At 43.0% G+C, this 21,804-nt stretch overlaps 1 protein-coding gene across 1 annotated transcript in view; it reads right to left on the reverse strand.

Annotated features, from left to right (window-relative positions):
* PCSK6 (proprotein convertase subtilisin/kexin type 6) overlaps window positions 1–21,804 on the reverse strand; it is a gene marked incomplete in the record, with an annotated part of 362,327 nt that overhangs the window by 49,802 nt on the left and 290,721 nt on the right. Inside the window, 3 exon segments of the mRNA XM_030189752.1 lie at window positions 2,190–2,386; window positions 3,846–3,948; window positions 6,348–6,527. Of these exon segments, the coding sequence (XP_030045612.1) occupies window positions 2,190–2,386; window positions 3,846–3,948; window positions 6,348–6,527 (480 nt within the window).

A 21,804-nucleotide genomic window follows, 5' to 3' on the forward strand; every position in this document is an offset into this window, starting at 1 on the left:
CAGCCAGGCCATGCTTCAAATCTGAAATATGCTGCCAGAGAATATGGTCAAGGCCAGTAGAGTTTGTAAAATGGATTTGGATAATTTCTTTCCCCAAAGAATAGGTCCATTAATTAGTTTTATAACTGATCCATATTCAGTTAACCGTTATTGTTTGCTGATTGCACCTTTTCTGTTTCACTGTTCTAATTTTTCATGACAATAAAGCTTTAGTTTATTGTCTCTGCTTGTCTGGACTAAGAATCCTGGTGGTTTGTGTTTTGGGGTCTGTGGGTGCTTTCTAGGAACTGTGGGACCACTGGGAGTGTGGTCCCAGTGTCCTAGAAATCACTGGGGAATACCTTAAGAGAAGGAGACTGTCCCAGAGGTGGTTGGGACCCAGTTGGCGGAAAGTGGGTGCTAGTGTAGAGCACATGCCCAGGTGCAGGCAGACTTGAGCTGTGCTGGGGATAGCCCCTTTAAGTGGCCACAGGATTAGCTCCAGGCGGGTGGGCTAGGCATTTCGTGACAGGTGGTCAGAGATGAATCTGGCTCTCTGCACAGGTTCCTTCTTCAGGGTGAAGCCCTGGCATACTTAAACTCTCTCTCCTTCCCAATTTTGGGGCATGGACCGCAGAAGTCTGCCCGGCACCAGTCCTACTTTCTGGAGTTGCTGTCAAAGACCACCCCAGCCTTGATCCTGATCTGTTTTTGCCACTTATGTGACCCAAACCGTAGAAGTCTATCTGGCATTGGTCTCACTTCCCAACCTTTGAATCTGCTATCAAAGCCCACTCCAGTTACGAGGTCATTGACGTTTTGCTTTAATTGGATTCCATCCTTTTTCTATATAGTGTTCCTTTGTATTTATCCCACATATTCTTGAACTCAGTCACCATTTTTGTCTTCACAACCTCTCGTGGGAGGGCATTCTAGGCATCCACCACCCTTTCTATGAAAAAGTATTTCCTGACATTGCTCCTAAGTCTCCCACCCTGCAACCTCAACTCATGACCTCTAGTTCTACCGCCTCCCTGTCTCTGAAAAGGATTAGTTTAAATATTAATACCTTAGTTGGTTATTTCTTTGCCCCAAAGTGCCTGTACCTGAAGCAATGGAGGGTGATGTGACTTGTTCATAGGAACAAACAGCAGCTGCAGGAGAAGCTGAATTTGAGCTCCAAACTTCCCTAGTTGTCAGCCACTGCTCTAAGCCAGTATTTGTCAAGTCAGACCTGGAGTACCCCTTTGCTGGTCAGGTTTTCAGGATATCCACAATGAATATGCATGAAAGAGATTTGCATATAATGGAGGTAGTGTATGCAAATCAGGTTTTCGGATATCTACAAAGTGCATGAAATGATTTGAAGAAGGGTTACCTTCGAAAGCTAATAAAAAAATGTATTAAGTTAGTCCAATAGCAAAGGTGGTCAAAGGGGATATTTATTTGTTGCATTTGTACCCCACATTTTCCCACCTATTTGCAGGCTCAATGTGGCTTACGTGGTACCGTCAAAGGCGTTTGCCCAGTCGGTGGATAACAAATACAAAGTTGTATAGTGATCGTATGAGGTAGAAGTGGAGGGTCGGAATGGATGAAGATTGCGTGTTGTCCTGTTCGATCATAGTCATGCTATGTTGGTAGGTGAAGAGGGTTACGTGGGGTGGTTGGGGTAGGCCTTTTTGAAGAGGTTGGTTTTTAGTGATTTCCTGAAGTTCAAGTGGTCGTGGATTGTTTTCACAGCTTTTGGGAGCCCATTCCATAGTTGTGCGCTTATGTAGGAGAAGCCGGCTGCATAAGTTGTTTTGTATTTCAGTCCTTCAGGGAACTCTCCAATTAAGTGCTGTTGAATATCTCAGATATTACCTCACAAACGAGATTTAAATGGACGGGAGGAGTGGCCTAGTGGTTAGGGTGGTGGACTTTGGAACTGAGTTCGATTCCCATTTCAGGCACTGGCGACTCCTTGTGACTCTGGGCAAGTCACTTAACCCTCCATTGCCCCAGGTACAAATAAGTACCTGTATACAATATGTAAGCCGCATTGAGCCTGCCATGAGTGGGAAAGCGCGGGGTACAAATGTAACAAAATAAAATAACTTTGAATATTGACCCCCGATTTAACTAATCCAGGGGTAGATTGGTTTGCATTTGAAAGCAGGATTGTATCCCCTTCTCTGCAGGGTTCACAAAATCCTTTCTATTCTCACCTTCATTGGCATAAAATCCAGCTGGACAGACTGTCCCACAGGTGTTTGTTTCTTGATGTAGGAACCAGCCTTTTTTGCAGGATGTGCACTGATTGTGGCTCCTGCCCACGCAGGATTCACACCCTCTGTGACACCGCTTGCACCTTCTGGCCACTGGATCTGCCAAGAATCCGGAAGGGCACATGCTCACACACTTCCTGTATTATCAGAAATAAAAGTAAGAAAACAGCAAGACAGACGGTCCACTAGATCCAACATGGTGAAAAAAAAGGAAGCAGATTCAGCTGGTATAAAACCTCAAAGTCAACCAGAACTGGTCAGAAACGTTCATCCTCCTGGGCGTGTTCAGGAAAGTCCTTTTCCAAACAGACCCAGGAGAAGGAACGTTTCTGCCCAGTTCTAACATAGTAACATAGTAGATGACGGCACAAAAAGACCTGCACGGTCCATCTAGTCTGCCCAACAAGATAAACTCATATGTGCTACTTCTTGTGTATACCTTACCTTGATTTGTATCTGCCATTTTCAGGACACAGACCGTAGAGAAGTCTTGCCCAGAACTAGCCCCATCACCCAAACACCAGCCCCGCCTCCCAATCTCGGCTAAGCTTCTGAGGATCCATTCCTTCTGCACAGGATTCCTTTATGTTTATCCCACGCATGCTTGAATTCCGCTATCGTTTTCATCTCCACCACCTCCCGCGGGAGAGCATTCCAAGTATCTACCACTCTAAGTTTGAGGTGTTACACCAGCTGGGCCTGCTTCCTTATCAGAAAGACAGTGAACAAACAGCTCAGTATCTTGCATTACAAAGAACTCTATTCCATAATGTCATGATCTTTATTTTAAATTAGGGGCCAAACAATTAAGGGGGTGTGGTATTGTTAATCTAGATAAATGTTCACTTCCAAAATGCCAAGCACACTAATTCTACATGCCAAATCTTTTTTTCTTCCAGTGCCTGATAATTGAGGACACCACATCTCAAAAAAGATATAGTGGAATTAGAAAAGGTACAGAGAAGGGCGATGAAAATGATAAAGGGGATAGGACGATTTCCCTATGAGGAAAGGCTAAAGCAGCTAGGGCTCTTCAGCTTGGAGAAAAGATGGCTGAGGGGAGATGGGGAGATGTGTTAGAGGTTTATAAAATAATGAGTGGAGTGGAACGGATAGACGTGAATCACTTGTTTACACTTTCCAAAAATACTAGAACTAGGGCGCACACAATGAAGCTACAAAGTAATATATTTAAAACGAATCAGAGAAAATATTTCTTCACTCAACGTGTAATTAAACTCTGGAATTCATTGCCAGAGAATGTAGTAAAAGCAGTTAGTTTAGCGGGGTTTAAAAAAAGGTTTGGATGGCTTCCTAAAGGAAAAGTCCATAGATCATTATTAAAATGAACTTGGGGAAAATCCACTGCTTATTTCTGGGATAAGCAGCATAAAATGTTTTGTACTTTTTTGGGATCTTGCCAGGTACTTGTGACCTGGATTGGCCACTGTTGGAAACAGGATGCTGGGCTTGATGGACCTTTGGTCTGTCCCAGTATGGCAACACTTATGTACTTATGTAACTAACAACCACCTCCATCTACAGAACGGAAAACAAAAATGATCCAAACACAGACGTGTTTTGCTACTTTATTACCTGCCGCTTTTGACACTCCCCAGACTGAAATGAACACAGTTCAGGCACTGATCAGCTCCAGGGCCGTCGCAGCCTTGGTCGCCACATTCCGGGTGACAGGGACCTTAGAAAAAGAGAGACAAGACATATCCAGTAAAATGTACCAGCAGCTCAGGCTCAACAACACAAAAGGCTCAACAACACAAAGCTGTCCTCACAAAGTGGCTAAGCAGCATTCCCAGGGGTGGGGGTGTGTTCCCCACCAAAACCCTTACAGCACAATACAGCAAATATTAAACTTTATACCAAGCACAGTTGAGAAAGGAAATCTGTGGAGGAGTGGCCTAGTGGTTAGAGCTCTGGTCTTGACATCTAGAGGTGTTCTGCTTACCCAGCAGCAGGGGTGTAGCTACGTGGGGCCATGGGGGCATGGGCCCTCACAGATTACGCCCTGGCCCCCTCTACATTTGACACCCCCCCCCCCCCGCCGCATCATCAGGTACCTTTGTTTGCCAGTCGAAGAGTCTTCTTCATCGTCTCCGTTCCTTTTATTTTGCTGCACCATATTCCTGGAATAGACTTCCTGAGCCAGTACGTCAAGCTCCATCTCTGGCCGTCTTCAAATCTTGGTTAAAAACCCACCTTTTTGATGCTGCTTTTAACTCTTAACCCTTATTCACTTGTTCAGAACCCTTATTTTATCATCCTCACTTTAATATTCCCTTATCTCTTGTTTGTCCTGTTTGTCTGTCCTAATTAGATTGTAAGCTCTGTGGAGCAGGGACTGTCTCTTCATGTTCAAGTGTACAGCGCTGCGTACGTCTAGTAGCGCTATAGAAATGATAAGTAGTAGTAGTCTGCTCCAGTGCTATCTGTATAGCTATGCTGTTTAAAGACATGACAGCCACTTTTCTGGCCTAAATTAAACCACTTAGCTATAGGTACAGCAGCAGAATATTAGAGCACTGCCAATGTTATGTTCAGCACCACTTCCTATTCATTTAATGGTGCCAAATATACTTTTATTTATTTACGAAATGTTAGACCAGGGTACCTACAACTCTAGGTGGGGGAACAAAGAAATATACTTAAATTGTATAATCACATCATTCATATCTTCAATCACAGAAAGATATATATTATATGTCTTTATGCCTTCTTATCGCCCTCTAAGCTCCCATTGTTTCCTTCCAATGTTTGTGCTCCATTGTTACACTGTCAACGACACTTCAATTGTTTCGCATAATTATGCAAAATGTAATCCATAACCAATCTGTAACAAATTGTATTTCCAACATTTAACTCATATTGTAAGCCACACTGAACCCGCAAAAAGGTGGGAAAATGTGGGATACAAATGCAATAAATAAATAAATAAATAAATAATACAGAAAACTATTATAAAATAAAACATAAAAACACTAAGATAATTCAGTGCAATTAAAGTTATAAAAGGACACATCTGAAAGCCCATTTGCCTACCATATTAACCTCAAAAGAACAACAAAAGAGAAAGAGACTCACCTGTAGCCAGGGGCATAGCCAGACCGGCAGGGGGGGGGGGGGTTCAGAGCCTGAGGTGAGGGGGCACATTTTAGCCCCCCCCCCCCCCCCCGGCCATTGCAGATGCCGCCACCACCAACTTTGCCCCCCCTGCCGACGCCCCTCTCGACGCCCCCCTCCCGCCACCAACCCGCTGTTGCCTACCTTTGCTGGCGAGGGACCCCAACCCCCGCCAGCCGAGGTCCTCTTCTTCCCGCGCTTCCTTCTGTTTCTGACGTCCTGCACGTTGTATATGCAAGGCGTCAGACTCGCAGAATGAAGCCTTCAGCTGATCTGCAAGGCTTCGTTCTGCGAGTCTGACGTCCTGCACGTACAACGTGTAGGACGTCAGAAACAGAAGAAAGCCTTTTGCGGGAAGAAGAGGACCTCGGCTGGCGGGGGTTGGGGTCCCCCGCCAGCAAAGGCAGGCGACAGCGGGGGGGGGGGGGGGGGGGGGTGTCGAGAGGGTCGTTGGCAGGGGGGTTCAGGGCCAATTCTATGGGGTCCCAGGCCCCCCCCCGGCCCCACGTAGCTACGCCACTGCCTGTAGCTGAATTGCTTACCATTTTAACACACCAGAACCCTCCCTTAAAGAACAAAACACTAACAGAACGCCATTGGCCATGGCTGGTGTTTTGTTTGAAACACTGGCTGCAGGGTTTAAATATTGGCCTATTACCTTCCTAGAAAGCACAGCAGCACAGAGAGAGACACCACTTGCCGTCTCCACCAGCATCTCGATCCAGCCCCCAATTCTTTGCAGTGCTTGTCACCGGGCCAGAGGATTATGCTCTACAGATCGGGGCTAGACTTCTGCCAACATTAAAAGGCTGCGAACAGTGGGCCTAAGCACTCAGCATCACCACCCCATCACTTGGGCTCGTAAACAGCAACGGGGACCTAATTTTGTGGGGGAACGGCGTGTGCAATCCACGCAGCAGCAGCAGCAGATGATAAGAAAGAACGGTACTTTGCTCTTACCCAAATAATCCTCCTCCTCCTCCATCAACTCCAAGTGACTCTGATACAAGGCAGCTTTGGAGGCATCCATGTCCATACTGGATTCCTGTACTCTGGGCTGGGGATAATGTGAATGCAGGGTGCTGCTGTAAGGGGGTTCAGCTGTTCCATATAGAATCAGAGTCCATTCTTTCAGCTTCCCTGAAAAACAGCAAAATTACACATAGGGAATGATTACTTATTATACTAATCAGCTGGAGCTTGAGACCTAAATTTAAAAAAAAAAAGCAGCTTTGATCTGTATCGGGGAACTTCAAGGGCCATAGGCAGGTTTGGTTTTCAAGGTAACCAACATATGCAAATGAAGTGAATGCAAATATACTTCCTAAATATTCATTGGAAATATTGTGAAAGCCTGACCTGTTGGCATCCATTGAGGCTCTGTTCTGGAGGTTTAATACAAGATAGGACACATTTTTTAAAAATCACATTAAACTGAATTTTTGTTCTGTGGTTGCAGCTGTGTAAATGGAGCTTAAGAGAAGACCTACCAGTACTGTTAATGTGGTTTTTACAGACTCTCAAGTTAACACAGATCTGGAAAAATTCACAGACAAAAGCGGTCAGCAGAAACATGAGGAAGGGAGAGGTAAACAGGTACTGCACGAATGCTTTTTCCAGAATTCAAAGCAGCAATTCAAGAGCAAATGTATAATTTTACATTGCCCTATATTAATGAGAATAAATTCCCCTCAAAAATGTATTTACTTCGTAAAAGTTGAATAGCCCATGCCAGGACTGCCGAGAGGGGGGACAGGGGGGGACAAAAGTCCCCGGGCCCAGGCCTCCGGAGGGGGCCCGGCGCCACCGCAGTCAGTCAGGCCCGCCTGCCGTCGCTCCCGAACTAACCTTAAACGCCTCCTTCCTTGGCTTTCACCACCTTCGCGGCAAGCAGCAGCAGGGCAGGCCACTCCTTCCTTCCGTGTCCCGCCCTCGCCTGACGTAACGTCCGCGAGGGCGGAGCATGGAAGGAAAGAGAGGTCTGCCCTGCTGCTGCTTGCCGCAAAGGTGGTGAAAGGTCAGGAAGGAGGCGTTTAAGGTTAGTTCATGGCCCGGGGGCGGCCCTGTCCTGGGCCCGGCTCTGGCTCTCGGCGGCCCTGGCCCATGCTCGAACATCTGTATTTTTTGAAAGTTCTCTTCTCCTCCTCTCTGATATGGGTAAGTGGATGCAATTACCTCTGGGGTACAGAGCCCGGTGGAATACTACTACTACTACTTAACATTTCTAGAGCGCTACTAGGGTTACGCAGCGCTGTACAAATAACAAGGAAGGACGGTCCCTGCTCAAAGGAGCTTACAATCTAAAGGACTAAATGTCAAGTTGGGGCAGTCTAGATTTCCTGAGTAGAGGTGTAGTGGTTAGGTGCCGAAGGCGACATTGAAGAGGTGGGCTTTGAGCATTGATTTGAAGATGGGCAGGGAGGGGACCTGGCGTATGGGCTCAGGAAGTTTGTTCCATGCATGGGGTGAGGCGAGGCAGAAAGGGCGGAGCCTGGAGTTGGCGGTGGTGGAGAAGGGTACTGAAAGGAGGGATTTGTCTTGAGAGCGGAGGTTACGGGTAGGAATGTAAGGGGAGATGAGGGTAGAGAGGTAATGAGGGGCTGCAGATCGAGTGCATTTGTAGGTTAGTAGGAGAACCTTGAACTGTATGCGGTGCCTAATCGGAAGCCAGTGAAGTGACTTGAGGAGAGGGGTGATATGAGTATATCGGTCCAGGCGGAAGATAAGACGTGCAGCAGAGTTCTGAACGGACTGAAGTGGGGATAGATGGCTAAGTGGAAGGCCAGTGAGGAGTAGGTTGCAGTAGTCAAGGCGAGAGGTAATGAGAGAGTGGATGAAAGTTCGGGTGGTGTGCTCAGAGAGGAAGGGGCGAATTTTGCTAATGTTATAGAGGAAGAAGCGACAGGTCTTGGCTATCTGCTGGATATGCGCAGAGAAGGAGAGGGAGGAGTCAAAGATGACACCGAGGTTGCGGGCAGATGAATAGTACAGTATTGCATGTTTGAAGATTTTGATTATATTATTCAGCTTTCTAATAGAGAGCTGCATGGGAATGGGATTCCAGCGAGAATGTAGTCAAATCTCTGATAACTCCAGAATGAGGCTTCGAATGCACAGAGAGGCAGCTGGAGCACCAGAATGAGGCCTGGAACCCTCATTGGTTGATACGAGCAGGGATGGAAGGGTATGGAATGGATCTTAGCAGGTATGGGTAAGATTCCATTGGGGATAGGTTAAATTTCTGTCCCCATGCAACACTCTACTTTCTAATTCCAAACCTTTAGCCTTAATATGTTGACAACATAATATAGTTTGTGGAAAAATGGAATGTAAAAAGGGGGTTCAAGCATGTACTCCACCTCACAGATCCTCAAGTGCTCTTCCCATACTCGAAGTTTTAATCATGAAATCTAATGCATCATGCTTCTCATTAAAAAAGAATGAGAGAATTATAATTTCTTTTCTGCCTCTGTTTTCAAATGAAAAACTTTCAGAAGTACTAAATGCAAGGTAAGCTTAATCATTAGGCAAATTAGTGGGGTCTTTTGTTAATGATTAGCGCATGTTATCTGCAGCAGGACCCTTAGGAATAAAATGGATCCTGTGGCAGAAAACATGGCTAATCTTCTAACAAAAGACCCCTAGTTCGTTTATCATTTCGTTTATTCATTTTACTATACTGTTTCAAATTGTGGTTACAAAACAAAAACGGTTTAAATGTTAAAATAGAATGATAAAACAAACATAAGAAACTCCATCGAATAGATAGGAAAGCAAAACTAAAACAACCATTCTTAAAAGATAAAAAACAATTCTTACTGAACAGCCATTGATAAACAAGTACATAATTAACATATAATTGTTCTGCATATTTAATACAACCTACCAACTAATGCCTTTTATCGCAGATTATCTTCAAATGTATCCTGAAATAAGTATGTTTTCAATAATTTTCAAAATTGAATGTAGGATGTCATCTAGGATGGCTGATTTTGGGGGATCAGGGCAGGACCAAAGAGCATCTGCAGTCAAAAACACTAACTGCAGATAGCCAGAAAATTCCAAAAATGTAAAAAACAAAAAACCTACCCACCCACCTCACAAAACAAAACCATTAGCAAGTGCTTCTATTAACGGAGTCTCGGTAGTTTTCAAATAGCACATTCACCTGCACTTTTACATGGACTATTTTGGGATGGGAGAAGCTGGGATAATCAAAACGGTCTAGTTTAATTCTGAAACTCCCCGGGGGTTCCCAGGCACAAAATAGAGAGGGGGATGCAAGGCTCATAGTTTACCAGGGCATCCGATACCCCTGCACTAGCCTCACTTAGAACAGTAAGATGAATTACATTCTAATTTTTGGAATTCTAAAAATGCCGTGTGTTAGGACTTGAAATAGCTTTGGACGTCAAAAATAATTCACAGATTGTTTTCAGAAATTGTCATTCTAAGTCAGGGGTTTTCAACCCAGTCCTCGGGGCATACCCAGCCGTCGGTGTTTTCAGGATATACCCACTGGGATATCCTGAAAATCCAATGGGTATGCCTCAAGGACTGGGTTGAAAACCTCTCCAATCTAAGTAAAATGCTTCCATCTTCTCATACTGTATTTTGAAGTTTATATCCATTTTTGAGTAAATAATTCAAGTGAAAGTTAACAGAAGTCAAGATACGGCATCATCCCATCGAGCCCAGCATCCTGTTTCCAACAGTGGCCAATCCAGGTCACAAATACACGGCAAGATCCCAAAAATAGTGGATTTTCCCCAAGTTCATTTAATAACGGTCTATGGACTTTTCATTTAGGAAGCCGTCGAAACCTTTTTTAAACTCCGCTAAGCTAACCACATTTACCACATTTTCTGGCAACGAATTCCAGAGTTTAATTACACGTTGAGAGAAGAAAAATTTTCTCCGACTTGTTTTAAATGTACTACTTTGTAGCTTCATCGCATGCCCCCTAGTCCTAGTATTTTTGGAAAGCGTGAACAGACGCTTCACATCTACCTGCTCAACTCCACTCAGTTTATAGACCTCTATCATATCTCCCCTCAGCTGCCTTTTCTCCAAGCTGATGAGCCCTAGCCGCTTTAGCCTTTCCTCATAGGGAAGTCGTCCCATCCCACTAAAAAAGAATTTCTGGTTAAATTATTCAGACATTATTAAATAATTGTTTACTGCTGGGTTTGAAGAAGAAAAGACTGTCAGAAAGTGCCAGGGGGATAAATTCAAACCACGATAAACACAAACTTGCAATACACACATTAGCTACAAGATGGCACCACTGATCCATAAAAAGAAGGGTTTGTTCAGAAATAGATTTCAATTGAAAGAAGGGCAACCTTCGAAAGCTAATCAAGAAATGTATTAAGTTATGTCCAATAAAAAAGGTATCATCTTATTTTCTTTTCCAAGTTTTATTTTGTTTGATTTCTATTGATAATTGAAAGAACAGTACCTCAATGACATCTGCCCTTTAGCTTTGCTCATGCTGAGAACAGTCATGGGGATTTTAGTGTTTTCTTCTGAAAAGGTACAATGGAAATCTGTAAGAGAAACTGACTTACCCTTCCATTACTTGTTGCATTTATCTTATTATTATTTATTGCACTTGTACCCCACATTATCCCACCTTTTTGCAGGCTCAATGTGGCTTACGGAGTGTTGTTATGATGCAGTCATTACATGATCTTAGATACAGTCGATAATAAGCTAAGGTAGGTAATTTAGATGCAAGGTGCTAGGTAGGGTGTTGCGAGAGGTGTTTTTGATGCATCTGAGTAGTTTGAGGAATGATTTAGTAAGGATGTCCTTAGTAGGCTTTGTTGAAGAGATGTGTCTTCAAAGATTTGCGAAAGCTGGTTAGATTGTCCATTTTTTTCAGGGCCATGGGTAGTGCTGGCTATTTTTCTAGCCTATTAAATGGAAAATTAGAAATATTTTAGGGCTGTGATGTGCCACGTGGCGAAGGGTATCTTTTTTTGTTACAACAACAGTAGAAATACACAGGGTAAATGGAAGGGGCACAACAGGGACTCAAAGTCCAGCAGCTCAATCGTGGCTGTAAACCATATCAAACACCCGATTCTCATTCAACCAACCCTGACAGCATTTCTTAAGTTCAGCCTTTGTGCTAATGAAATTATCTTTTTCATCAGGACCAAAAACAGGTCCTTTTGGTTGTACACTTACAGTTCCATATGCACTTGGAAAATGAGTCATGCATATAATGCCCAAATGAAGGATCTGGTCTAATCTACACTGTAACAAAGCTATTGCAGCTGAACTCACCTTATGCACAGGGAGGGTAAATTTATATAAATATTTTGTGTCTGTGGAAGGCTGTTTTACACATGTAATATTATGAGCGCTGCAAGCCTGCGTGTACTTGTAGAACAGATGTGCTCAGGGATGGAGTTTGGCCAGTCATGCTAACACTCACCATCTAGATGCTATTTCTGGGGAATCTCTGCCGGTATTTTTGTAAAAACACATTCCAGTAGGCAACATAATGCAACCTTCCTGCTCCGTTAACTTAGGTGCCTTGCTATAAAATTACCCTCATACCATGGAACTTTGGAGATAGGACAGTAAAAGGGATTTCGTCCTCATTTAAAGAAAGGTGCACGAGGCCAGATGGTTTATTTATCTGTTGCATTTGTACCCCACATATTCCCACCTATTTGCAGGCTCAATGTGGCTTACATAGTACCGTCAAGACGTTTGCCCAGTCGACTGATAACAGATACAAGGTTGTATAGTGATCATATGAGTTATAAGTGGAGGGTCGCAAGGGATGAAGATTGCGTGTTGTCCAGTACGATCATAGTCATGCTGTGTTGCTGGGTGAAGAGGTTTACGTGGGGTCGTTGGGGTAAGCCATTTTGAAGAGGTTGGTTTTTAGTGATTTCCTGAAGTTCAGGTGGTCGTGGATTGTTTTCACAGCTTTTGGGAGGCCATTCCATAGTTGTGCGCTTATGTAAAAGAAGCCAGATGCGTAGGTTGTTTTGTATTTCAGTCCTTTGCAATTTGGGTAGTGTAGGTTTAGGTAGGATCTTGACGATCTGACTGTTTCTTATTGGTAAATCTATAAGGTCTGTCATGTATCCTGGGACTACACCGTATATGATTTTGTGGACTAAGGTGCAGATTTTGAAGGTGATCCGTTCTTTGATTGGGAGCCAATGCAACTTTTCTCAGAGAGGTTTGGCACTTTCGAAGCGTGTTTTGGTGAATATCAGCCTGGCTGATGTATTTTAGGCGGTCTGGAGTTTTTTTATGAGTTGTTCTTTGCAACCCACGTAGATTCCGTTGCAATAATCTGCATGGCTTAGGGCCATTGATTGTATTAGATATCGAAAGGTTAACATATAGGGCCCTGTTTACTAAGCAGCGTTATAGGTGCATTAACGTTTTTAACGCGCGTTAACTACGTATGTGCCTACAATATCCCTATAGGCGCCTACATGGTTAGCACACGCGCTAAGTGTAGGCACACTAAAAACACTAATGCACCTTAGTAAACAGGGCCCACAGATAGGTAAGAAGAGATAGAAAATAAGGGGGCCCTTTTAGTAAGCTGCGTAAGCGTCTACGCGCCACAATGGAGTTACTGCCCGGCTACCGCGTGGCTCTTACAGTAATTTCATTTTTGGCAGGTGCCCCAAATTTTTATTTTCGGACACGCGCCAAGTGGCATTTGATGCGCATAGGTAATTACTGCACGGTTACCACGCGAGTCTTTACCGCTAGGTCAATGACCCAAAATGTACGCGCACCAATTTTGATTTTGCAGCATGTCCATTTTCGGGCTCTCATCTGGGAGACGTGTTTAAAACGTATGGCTAGAAAACAGCAATCGTATTCTTAATAAGGATGTCCTGAACAAAGTCTTGTGCGAACAAATGCTATTATTCAAAATATCCTTGTATCAGGAACAAAATGCACAATCTGAGGAAGTGTTAAGAGGATACATCTTGGACATGTCCCAAGGCATGGTACAATATACTGCATATCACTATGCAGGAAACACAGCTTTGGTTTATGAATCATCAAGATTGGAGTTCATGCATAAGGCGAAAAGAATGCACTCATGGAAGGACAACCACCACATAGAACAGGCATGAGTTCTTCCTCCAATACCCCTGTAGGTATGAAGCTGCTGCTCCACTTTCTGTGAAAAAACTACTGCTGAAGTCATCTTGGATGATCAGTTTTGCTATCCGGGTTAAGCCTTCCTTGTCCCTGGTTAGCTGTGTTATGTCACTGTAATAAAAAGGATTTTAGAGATTGCTTTTCAACTCTATCTGCCTTGACCAACAAGTGCACTCGGGGTCTGTATTTGTGATTAGAAGTAATTCTGTTTAAAAATGATTGCTTAACTTTGATTCTGTGAAAATAAATTGGAATGTAAAAGATAAGACACAGCTCTAATTCATTTGTTATGTGAAGGGAAAGGTGGAGCCTGTTTTCAAGTTCAGACTGGCCACCTGGACTGGGAAACATATGACCACATTCCCACAGTGTGGCTTGTTTCTCAAGCATTCTGTAATTTTCCTTAGCTCTGACCATGAGTTCTAAACCTAATAAAAAAGGGGGGGCCCTCTGGCAGTGAAGTGGGAAGCTCATCTATGGGTGGATGCACTGCGTAGAACCAGACTCCTGGTCAAAGAAGCTCCTGGCTTTCACTGTGAACAGGGTCCCCCCAGCTGATGGTGAGAGCATGGATGATGATTGTTTTATTGCTTCTTTTCCTGGTCTAGGAACTCTTAGCATTGCTTAGATGTAGAGACCAGTGATGTAATGATTGTTTATAGATACGTTTTGTTTAATTATAGATAGAATGATTATAGGTATTGTTTCTTTTCAGTTATATGGATAATCATTGTATATATTTTAATCATTGTAGATTTTAGAACCTCTAATAAAGGTCTCATTTACCTAATACGAATCCAAAAGAATCCACAGTAATTACTGAGTAGTCTGTGTCAGTGAAGCAGGCTGCAAATCCATAGCAGTACAGTCACTACCCCTGATGCAGCCTTATTGGCGAAACATGGCCACATAGGGTCTGTACAAATAAAGAACCTGTTTGGACTTTCAGTATCTGCTTTCTGTTTATTTCTTCGATGTCTTGCTTCTTTTCAGGATAAGATGTATTTTATGATCCTGTACAACTTTAATCTTTTCTGTTATTGCAGCAAAAAAAAAAAAAAAAAGGAAAAAAAGGAAAAGGTGGAAGTTTAGACGTAATTTGTGGATCTGATTGTAATAGATTAGAATATCTGGTTGGTTTCCTTTATTTTTTTCCCTTTTTATATTTCTGTCTTTGCTCCACATTGATGTGGACTGTTTAGTTCTTTTTTATTCTATGTATTTAGTAATAAATTAAAATGTAAATTAAAAAAAACCCCCAAAGAAACAGGCACAAGTCCTGCTCAGAATCAGCCAGTTCAGATGGATCCATTCATTGCCCTGCATTTGGATTGCCCCAGATTTCTGTTCACCCATGCATAAATCATTTAAAAAAAAAAACTGGAGGTTGCTGGGAGTGGCACAGAAAGTATATTTTAATTTCCACCAGGATACCACATTTGTCCTTTCAAGGTCAAATAAAATCTTGCAGAGACGGCAGTGCCTGCATCATCACACTTCAACACTAGAAGAAGAAACTGGTTTTAAAACAATCTCCTCCGTCAACAAACGAAAGGGCAAGTCATTTCAGGACTACAAGGTATTACCAACTAATCCTTTAATTACTAAGCAGGCTGAAAAAAATTCCACAGCTTGCATGCCACCGGGTTGCTGAAGCAATGAGGCAGGACCTCAACCACAGCAACTTAACATTTACAGCAGTAACTATCAAGCCATCGGTACTGCAAAGACCTAAGTCACAGAGTAGGTAGTGCTAAGTTTTGAGAGCTTAAGCATCAACCAGAATTTCATGTTTAACTAAAAACTGGTAAAATCTATCTCTTCATGTGCAACTTTGTTTAAATTAGTCACCCTGGGGTCCTTTTACTAAGGTGCGTTGAGAAATGGCCTGTGGTAGTGTAGGCGCAAATCCATTTTTCAGCGCGCCTGCAAAAAATGCCTTTTTAAAACATTTTTTGCCGAAAATGGACGTGTGGCAAAATCAAAATTGGCGCATCTCCATTTTGGGGTCTCAGACCTTACCCGCCAGCCTTTGACCCAGAGGTAACGACTCATGTGGTAACTGGGCGGTAATGACCCACGCGCGTCCAAAAATAAAAATTATTTCTCGGACGTGCGCAAAAAAAATGAAATTACCACAAGAGCCACAAGGTAGCCGGGCAGTAACTCCATTTTGGCGCGCGCAGACGCACGGTTTAATAAAAGAGCCCCTTATATTCTAACGCCTTTTACCTATCTATATGTTAACCATCTCTCTGGCCTCATGTGCACCTTTCTTTAAATTAAGTACAAACAAAAGCCCAACAAGCAAAAATAAAGTACCAGGGGCCTCAAAAATAGGGACACAGTTCCTTTAATCATACACCTTTATAAAATAGTCTTCAACAAGACCCGGCACGGGCCGTGTTTCGGCGCACAGCGCCTGCGTCAGGGGTCACACAAGTAGCAAGGACAGTATGCAATGATGTAGATTGTCTCAACAAGGATATTGATGGTTGTAGGCTGCAACAACATCTATTCCTCCACATATAATACAGTGTAAACACGCTCCTGCAGGTGCGGAGTACAACACATTGTAAGTAGTATAGTATGCCATACTTTGTATTGTTATTTGATTATTATTACTGGTGTAATTGTCTATTGTTCATGTTTGATTTATTCTTACTGTACACTGCCTTGAGTGAATTCCTTCAAAAAGGCGGTAAATAAATAAATATAAATAAATAAATAAAGAAATGCACTGAGAATTCTTCTTCTTCCACTGACACTGTACAGCCTTGGAGAAGTCCCTGTCGCCCAATGCCTTCAGGTTCCCATTTAGACTAAGCTCTTTTGGGAGGAGACTTGCTGCACCTGCATTCAAATAATGTAGTTTGCAAATATAGCATAACTAATTCACTCCAGGATGTAAGAAAGGGTGTGAAGCAAACCAAAACAAAATAGTTAAATTTACTTTTATTGCAAAAATAACAGCAACAACATACATTATAATGCTGCCAATTCAACAGACAAACCAAATAACACATTCCCTTACAGGGACCACAAGTGGCAACATTAAATTGATGTGTAGCTCTACTGCTACTGAAATACATTATACAGCTTTAAATTGCTTGTGTGTGTGTGTCTTAGATAAACAAAACCACCCTATTGTTTATTTAGATTTGTTATACCGTTTCTAATCGAGATGAATCAAAATGGTTTACAAATTACTATACTGAAAAGAGCACCAAAAACATAAATCAATCAAACCACCGTGCAAAAAAAAAAAACAACCAAAATACTAAATATACAGGAAATAAATGGGTCCAAATTTCCCCAATATTCTTGCCACACTGGAATGCCTGCTGGTATATGTGTGCAGCACAAAAAACGACATCAGGTTATGTCTTAACGAGTACAAAATCCACTTAAGGACAGGAACTAGTGGTTTATTGGCAGGCTCGGCAACATTCTACAGAATCACTGAACCCGGATAATTATCAACACGGAGCCTCCTTCCACGATGAGAGGAGACTATGATCATCAACAAGCTTATCGACAACAATATTGGATATTTATGTTGGCTACAATTCACCCTATGGGCTTGAATGAAGACATTGAATGGCTTCCTTTATTGTGATTAGACAGTACAAGTCATATGCTGAATTGTGATTGGTTATCACTAACTGTGATTGGTTATCACTAACTGTGATTGGTTATCACTAACTGTAGCTTGTTTAAGAGTCTGTGCCATTTTGAAAGTGATTTAAAATTGCATGCAGCTAAGCGAAGTTACGGATGGCATTTTACAGATTTTTTTTTTGCCCTGAACACAGAACTGACACTTGAACTCCAATCATGTCAGAAGGTTCATTTTCTAGTGAAAGTTTATTTGCTGGCATTAATATGGCAACACTGGAGTGACTGTCTGGACATCAAGTGACAGAGGAAGACTGCAAGCAAAGTATTGATATGATTATTAAAGACATTATGCTACACAGTTACAGGAATTTTGGGGACTTTTTTGGGAGCGGAGGAGTAGCCCTGTGGTTAGTGCAGTGGACTTTGATGCTGGGGAACTGAGTTCGATTCCCACTGCAGCTCCTTGTGACTCTGGGCAAGTCACCTAACCCTCCATTGCCCCAGGTACAAAGAAGTACCTGTATATACGATGTAAACTTTGAATGTAGTTGCAAAAACCACAGAAAAGCAGTACATCAAGTCCCCCCTTTCCCTATTTGAGATTCTATATGGAATGCTGCTATTATTTGAGATTCTGTTGCTACTATTTGAGATTCTCCATGGAATGCTGCTAGTGGAGGATTAGCCTAGTGGTTAGTGCAGCGGACTTTGATCCTGGGGAAATGAGTTCGATTCCCACTGCAGCTCCTTGTGACTCTGGGCAAGTCACTTAACCCTCCATTGCCCCAGGTACAAATAAGTACCTGTATATACTATGTAAACCGCTTAGAATATAGTTGCAAAAACCACAGAAAGGCGGTATATCAAGTCCCATTTCCCTAGTTGAGATTCTAGATGGAATGTTGCTACTATTGAGATTCTTTTCCTACTATTTGAGATTCTACATGGAATGTTGCTATTCCACTAGCAACATTCCATGTAGAAGCCTGCCCTTGCAGATCAGCAATGCGGCCGCGCAGGCTTCTGTTTCTGTGAGTCTGACGTCCTGCACGTATGTGCAGGACGTCAGACTCACAGAAACAGAAGCCTGCGCGGCCGCATTGCTGATCTGCAAGGCCAGGCTTCTACATGGAATATTGCTAGTGGAGGAGTAGCCTAGTGGTTAGTGCAGCGGACTTTGATCCTGGGGAAATGAGTTTGATTCCCACTGCAGCTCCATGTGACTCTGGGCAAGTCACTTAACCCTCCATTGCCCCAGGTACAATGGTGCCTCATTTCGTATCATGAATTTCCTGCCTGCTTCAGGGATACTAGAACTGCACAACCATCCTTAATGCAGCACAAGCCCTAAAGATATAAACCTACCCTCATTTCCAGAAACACATCCACTAAGACAAATAGAGCCATGAAAACAAAGATCACAGAAATATGTATAAAAGCGTTAATGGACTGCATCAGATGCTTAAAACAGCTGCTAGGGAAATTCACATAGGCAGAGTGGAGATTCAAAAAAAAAAAAAAAAAAAAAAGAGCCTTTGACTGAAAAATAAAATGCAATGACTCAAGGCGGATGAGAAACACTAGACTGCACACCAAGTGTAACCACAAAACTGAAGAAAGGTATAATAAATGGATTCACTATATTCGGAGCACTGAAGAGAGATTGGTATTTGCTAAATAGTTTCTCTCAAACGGACTTCATTAGTGAACTGCTGAAGTGCCAAATCTTCCTAGAACAATAGATATGGAGAAAGATCAAATCCAGCAGAGGCAGAACCAAACAGTCCAACAAACCTGTGGGGGGGCGGAGACTGATACTAAAGTTTATTTATTGGGCAATAAAAGAGAGAAGTTGTGGAGATTTTCTTTATCATGAATGACTGGATATATATGCAGGTGTATACCTGTCTACACTTGAAAAGGAGGTGTTTCTCAGCTGTTCAGCACCACCATCTGGACAGCTCCTTTGATAGATGCCCACACCAAAAACTTTTTGAATGTGCTAAGAAAAATGCTGTAATTAGATCTGGCTTATCTTTTGTTCAAGAAAACCACAAGACTGGAATAGCAGGGACAATGTAGGTCATGGTAAAAGCCAGCAATCTGCAGACACAGAAATCATTCATAGGAGGATAAATATGCTGGATATGCAAGTTTTGAAGAACTGCAGATTGGTCTCTTAGGGTCCAGTATAGGCAACCTTGATATTTTTGAGTGTCCCTGAGACAAGCACCTGTTGCCAAAATACGTCAGCCAGCAACTAAATGTTTGACAAACAGGCCAATACAGACACTATATTATACACTAGAATTAAAGGTTGCTTATTAAGAAATTGCATTCTGATGGCTACTGGCTATTTCCAGCAGCGTAGCTACGGGTGGGCCTGGGTGGGCACAGGCCCACCTAATCTTGGCTCAGGCCCACCCAGCTGTAGCATCACACTGCTCTCTTCCCCCTCTCCTCCACAGCATCCCGGCATCTGCACTCCGGTCTCTGAACCCCTTCCCCTCCCCGGTGTCGGTACAGGTGTCCTTGGTGCCTGCAGCAATTCATTCTTGCTGTGTGCGCCGGCCCCGCAGGCTTCCATCTGCCGCATTACACCAGACAGGAAACAGGCAATGATGTCAATGAGGGCAGGACGTGGCAGATGGAAGCCTGCGGGGCTGGCGTAAGCAGCGAGAATGAATCACTACAGGCACCAAGGACGCCTGTGCCGACATCGGGGAGGGACGGAGTTCAGAGACAGGAGCGCAGATGCCGTGACACCGCAGAGGAGAGGGAGAAGATGTGGGGTAGGTAAAAAAAACCCCCTCTTATGTTCTTAAAAAATATCTCCAGGAATATATTTGTGGTGTGTGGTTGGGGGGAGGAGGGGGCTGTCCAATTTACCTCTGGGCCCATCCAAAATACCGAGTCTGGCTATGCCTCTAGCTATTTCTATTGAAATAGTAACAACTAGTGAGACAATTAAATTTGCTGATGACACAAATTTATTCAAAGTTGTTTTATCACAAGAGGATTGTGAAAAATTGCAAGAGAACTTTATAAGACTGGGCATACAAATGGCAGACGTTTACAGAAAAACTCAGGAAGAGGAACACAGAAAGGAATACCGGATGAAACTGAAAGAAGCCAAGAGAGATATATGTATGGCGAAAGCGCAAGAACAAATGGCTAGAAATGTAAGGAGGGGCGACAAAATGTTTTTCAGGTATATTAGTGAAAGGAGGAAGACTAAAAAATGGAATTGTGAGACTGAAAGATGCTGCGAACCGCTATGTGGATAATGATGAAGAAAAAGCAAATGTGTTAATCAACTACGCTGTTCTGTTTTCACAGAAGAAAATCCTAGAGGAGAACCATGATTGACTGGCAAAAGTACATATGAGAATGGAGGGGATATAGCACCGATCAGGGAAGAGTGTTTATGAACAACCTGAAAATCTAAAGGTGGACAAAGCCATGGGACTAGACAGGATCCACCCCAGGTATATTGAGGGAGCTCAGAGAGATTCTGGCGGGTCCTCTTAAAGATTTGTTTAATAAATCTTTGGAGGCAGGGGAGGTTCCGTGGGATTGGAGAAGAGCGGATGTGTTCCCTCTTCACAAAAGTGGTGACAGAGAAGAAGCTGGGAACTACAGATCAGTAGACCTCATTTCGGTTATTGGAAAAGTAATGGAAGCAATGCTGAAAGGATAGTGAATTTCCTGGAATCCAATAAGTTGCAAGATCCGAGACAACATGGTTTCACCAAAGGTAAATTGTGCCAAACGAATCTCATTGAATTCTTTGACTGGGTGACCAGAGAATTGGATTGAGGACATGCGATAGATGTAATCTACTTAGATTTCAGCAAAGCATTTAACACAGTTCATCACAGGAGGCTCTTGAATAAACTTGACAGGCTGAAGATAGGACCCAAAGTGGTGACCTGGATTAGGAACTGGTTGACGGACAGACGCCAGAAGGTGGTGGTTAATGGAATTCATCTAATCACTGCTAAGCTTGTTCGATTCCATAGCTTCCATACAGGATTCCTTTATTATTACATTTGTACCCCGCGCTTTCCCAATTAAACCAGGTTCAATGCAGCTTACATAGTAATAGGGATTACAAAGTATTGATAGAGAAAATATAAGTAAGTAGAGCAGAATAATAAAAGAGATAGGAAGGTAGAAATGGGCAAGGGTGAAGGGAGTAGGAGATGTATGAGCAAGGGTAGGTGAGCACTGGAGGAGGGGTAGAGGAGGCAGGAGGGGGATGGGACACGGGATAAGCAAATGGAAATTTGGTGGGAGATGCAGTCTAGGTCACTGTCGTCGTTTCCTGGATATTTATTTATTTATACCCCACATTTTCTCACCTTTTTGCAGGCTCAATGTGGCTTACAGAGTATAGATATGATAACAACGTTGCATGATTTAAAAACAGTCATCATAAGCAGAGGTGAAAGCGGATTTAGATGGAAGGAGTTAGGTAAGGTCGTGTGAGAGGTGTTTGAGGTGTTTTTTTGTGTACTTGGGTGGTTTAAGGAATGATTTGTTTCATTGAGGGTGACTTTTGTAGGCTTTGTTGAAGAGATGTGTTTTCAAAGCTTTGCGAAAGCTGGTTAGATTGGTCATGGTTTTCAGGGTCATG

The sequence above is a fragment of the Microcaecilia unicolor genome, chromosome 1 (assembly GCF_901765095.1).
Source record: "Microcaecilia unicolor chromosome 1, aMicUni1.1, whole genome shotgun sequence".
Lineage (NCBI taxonomy): Eukaryota > Metazoa > Chordata > Amphibia > Gymnophiona > Siphonopidae > Microcaecilia > Microcaecilia unicolor.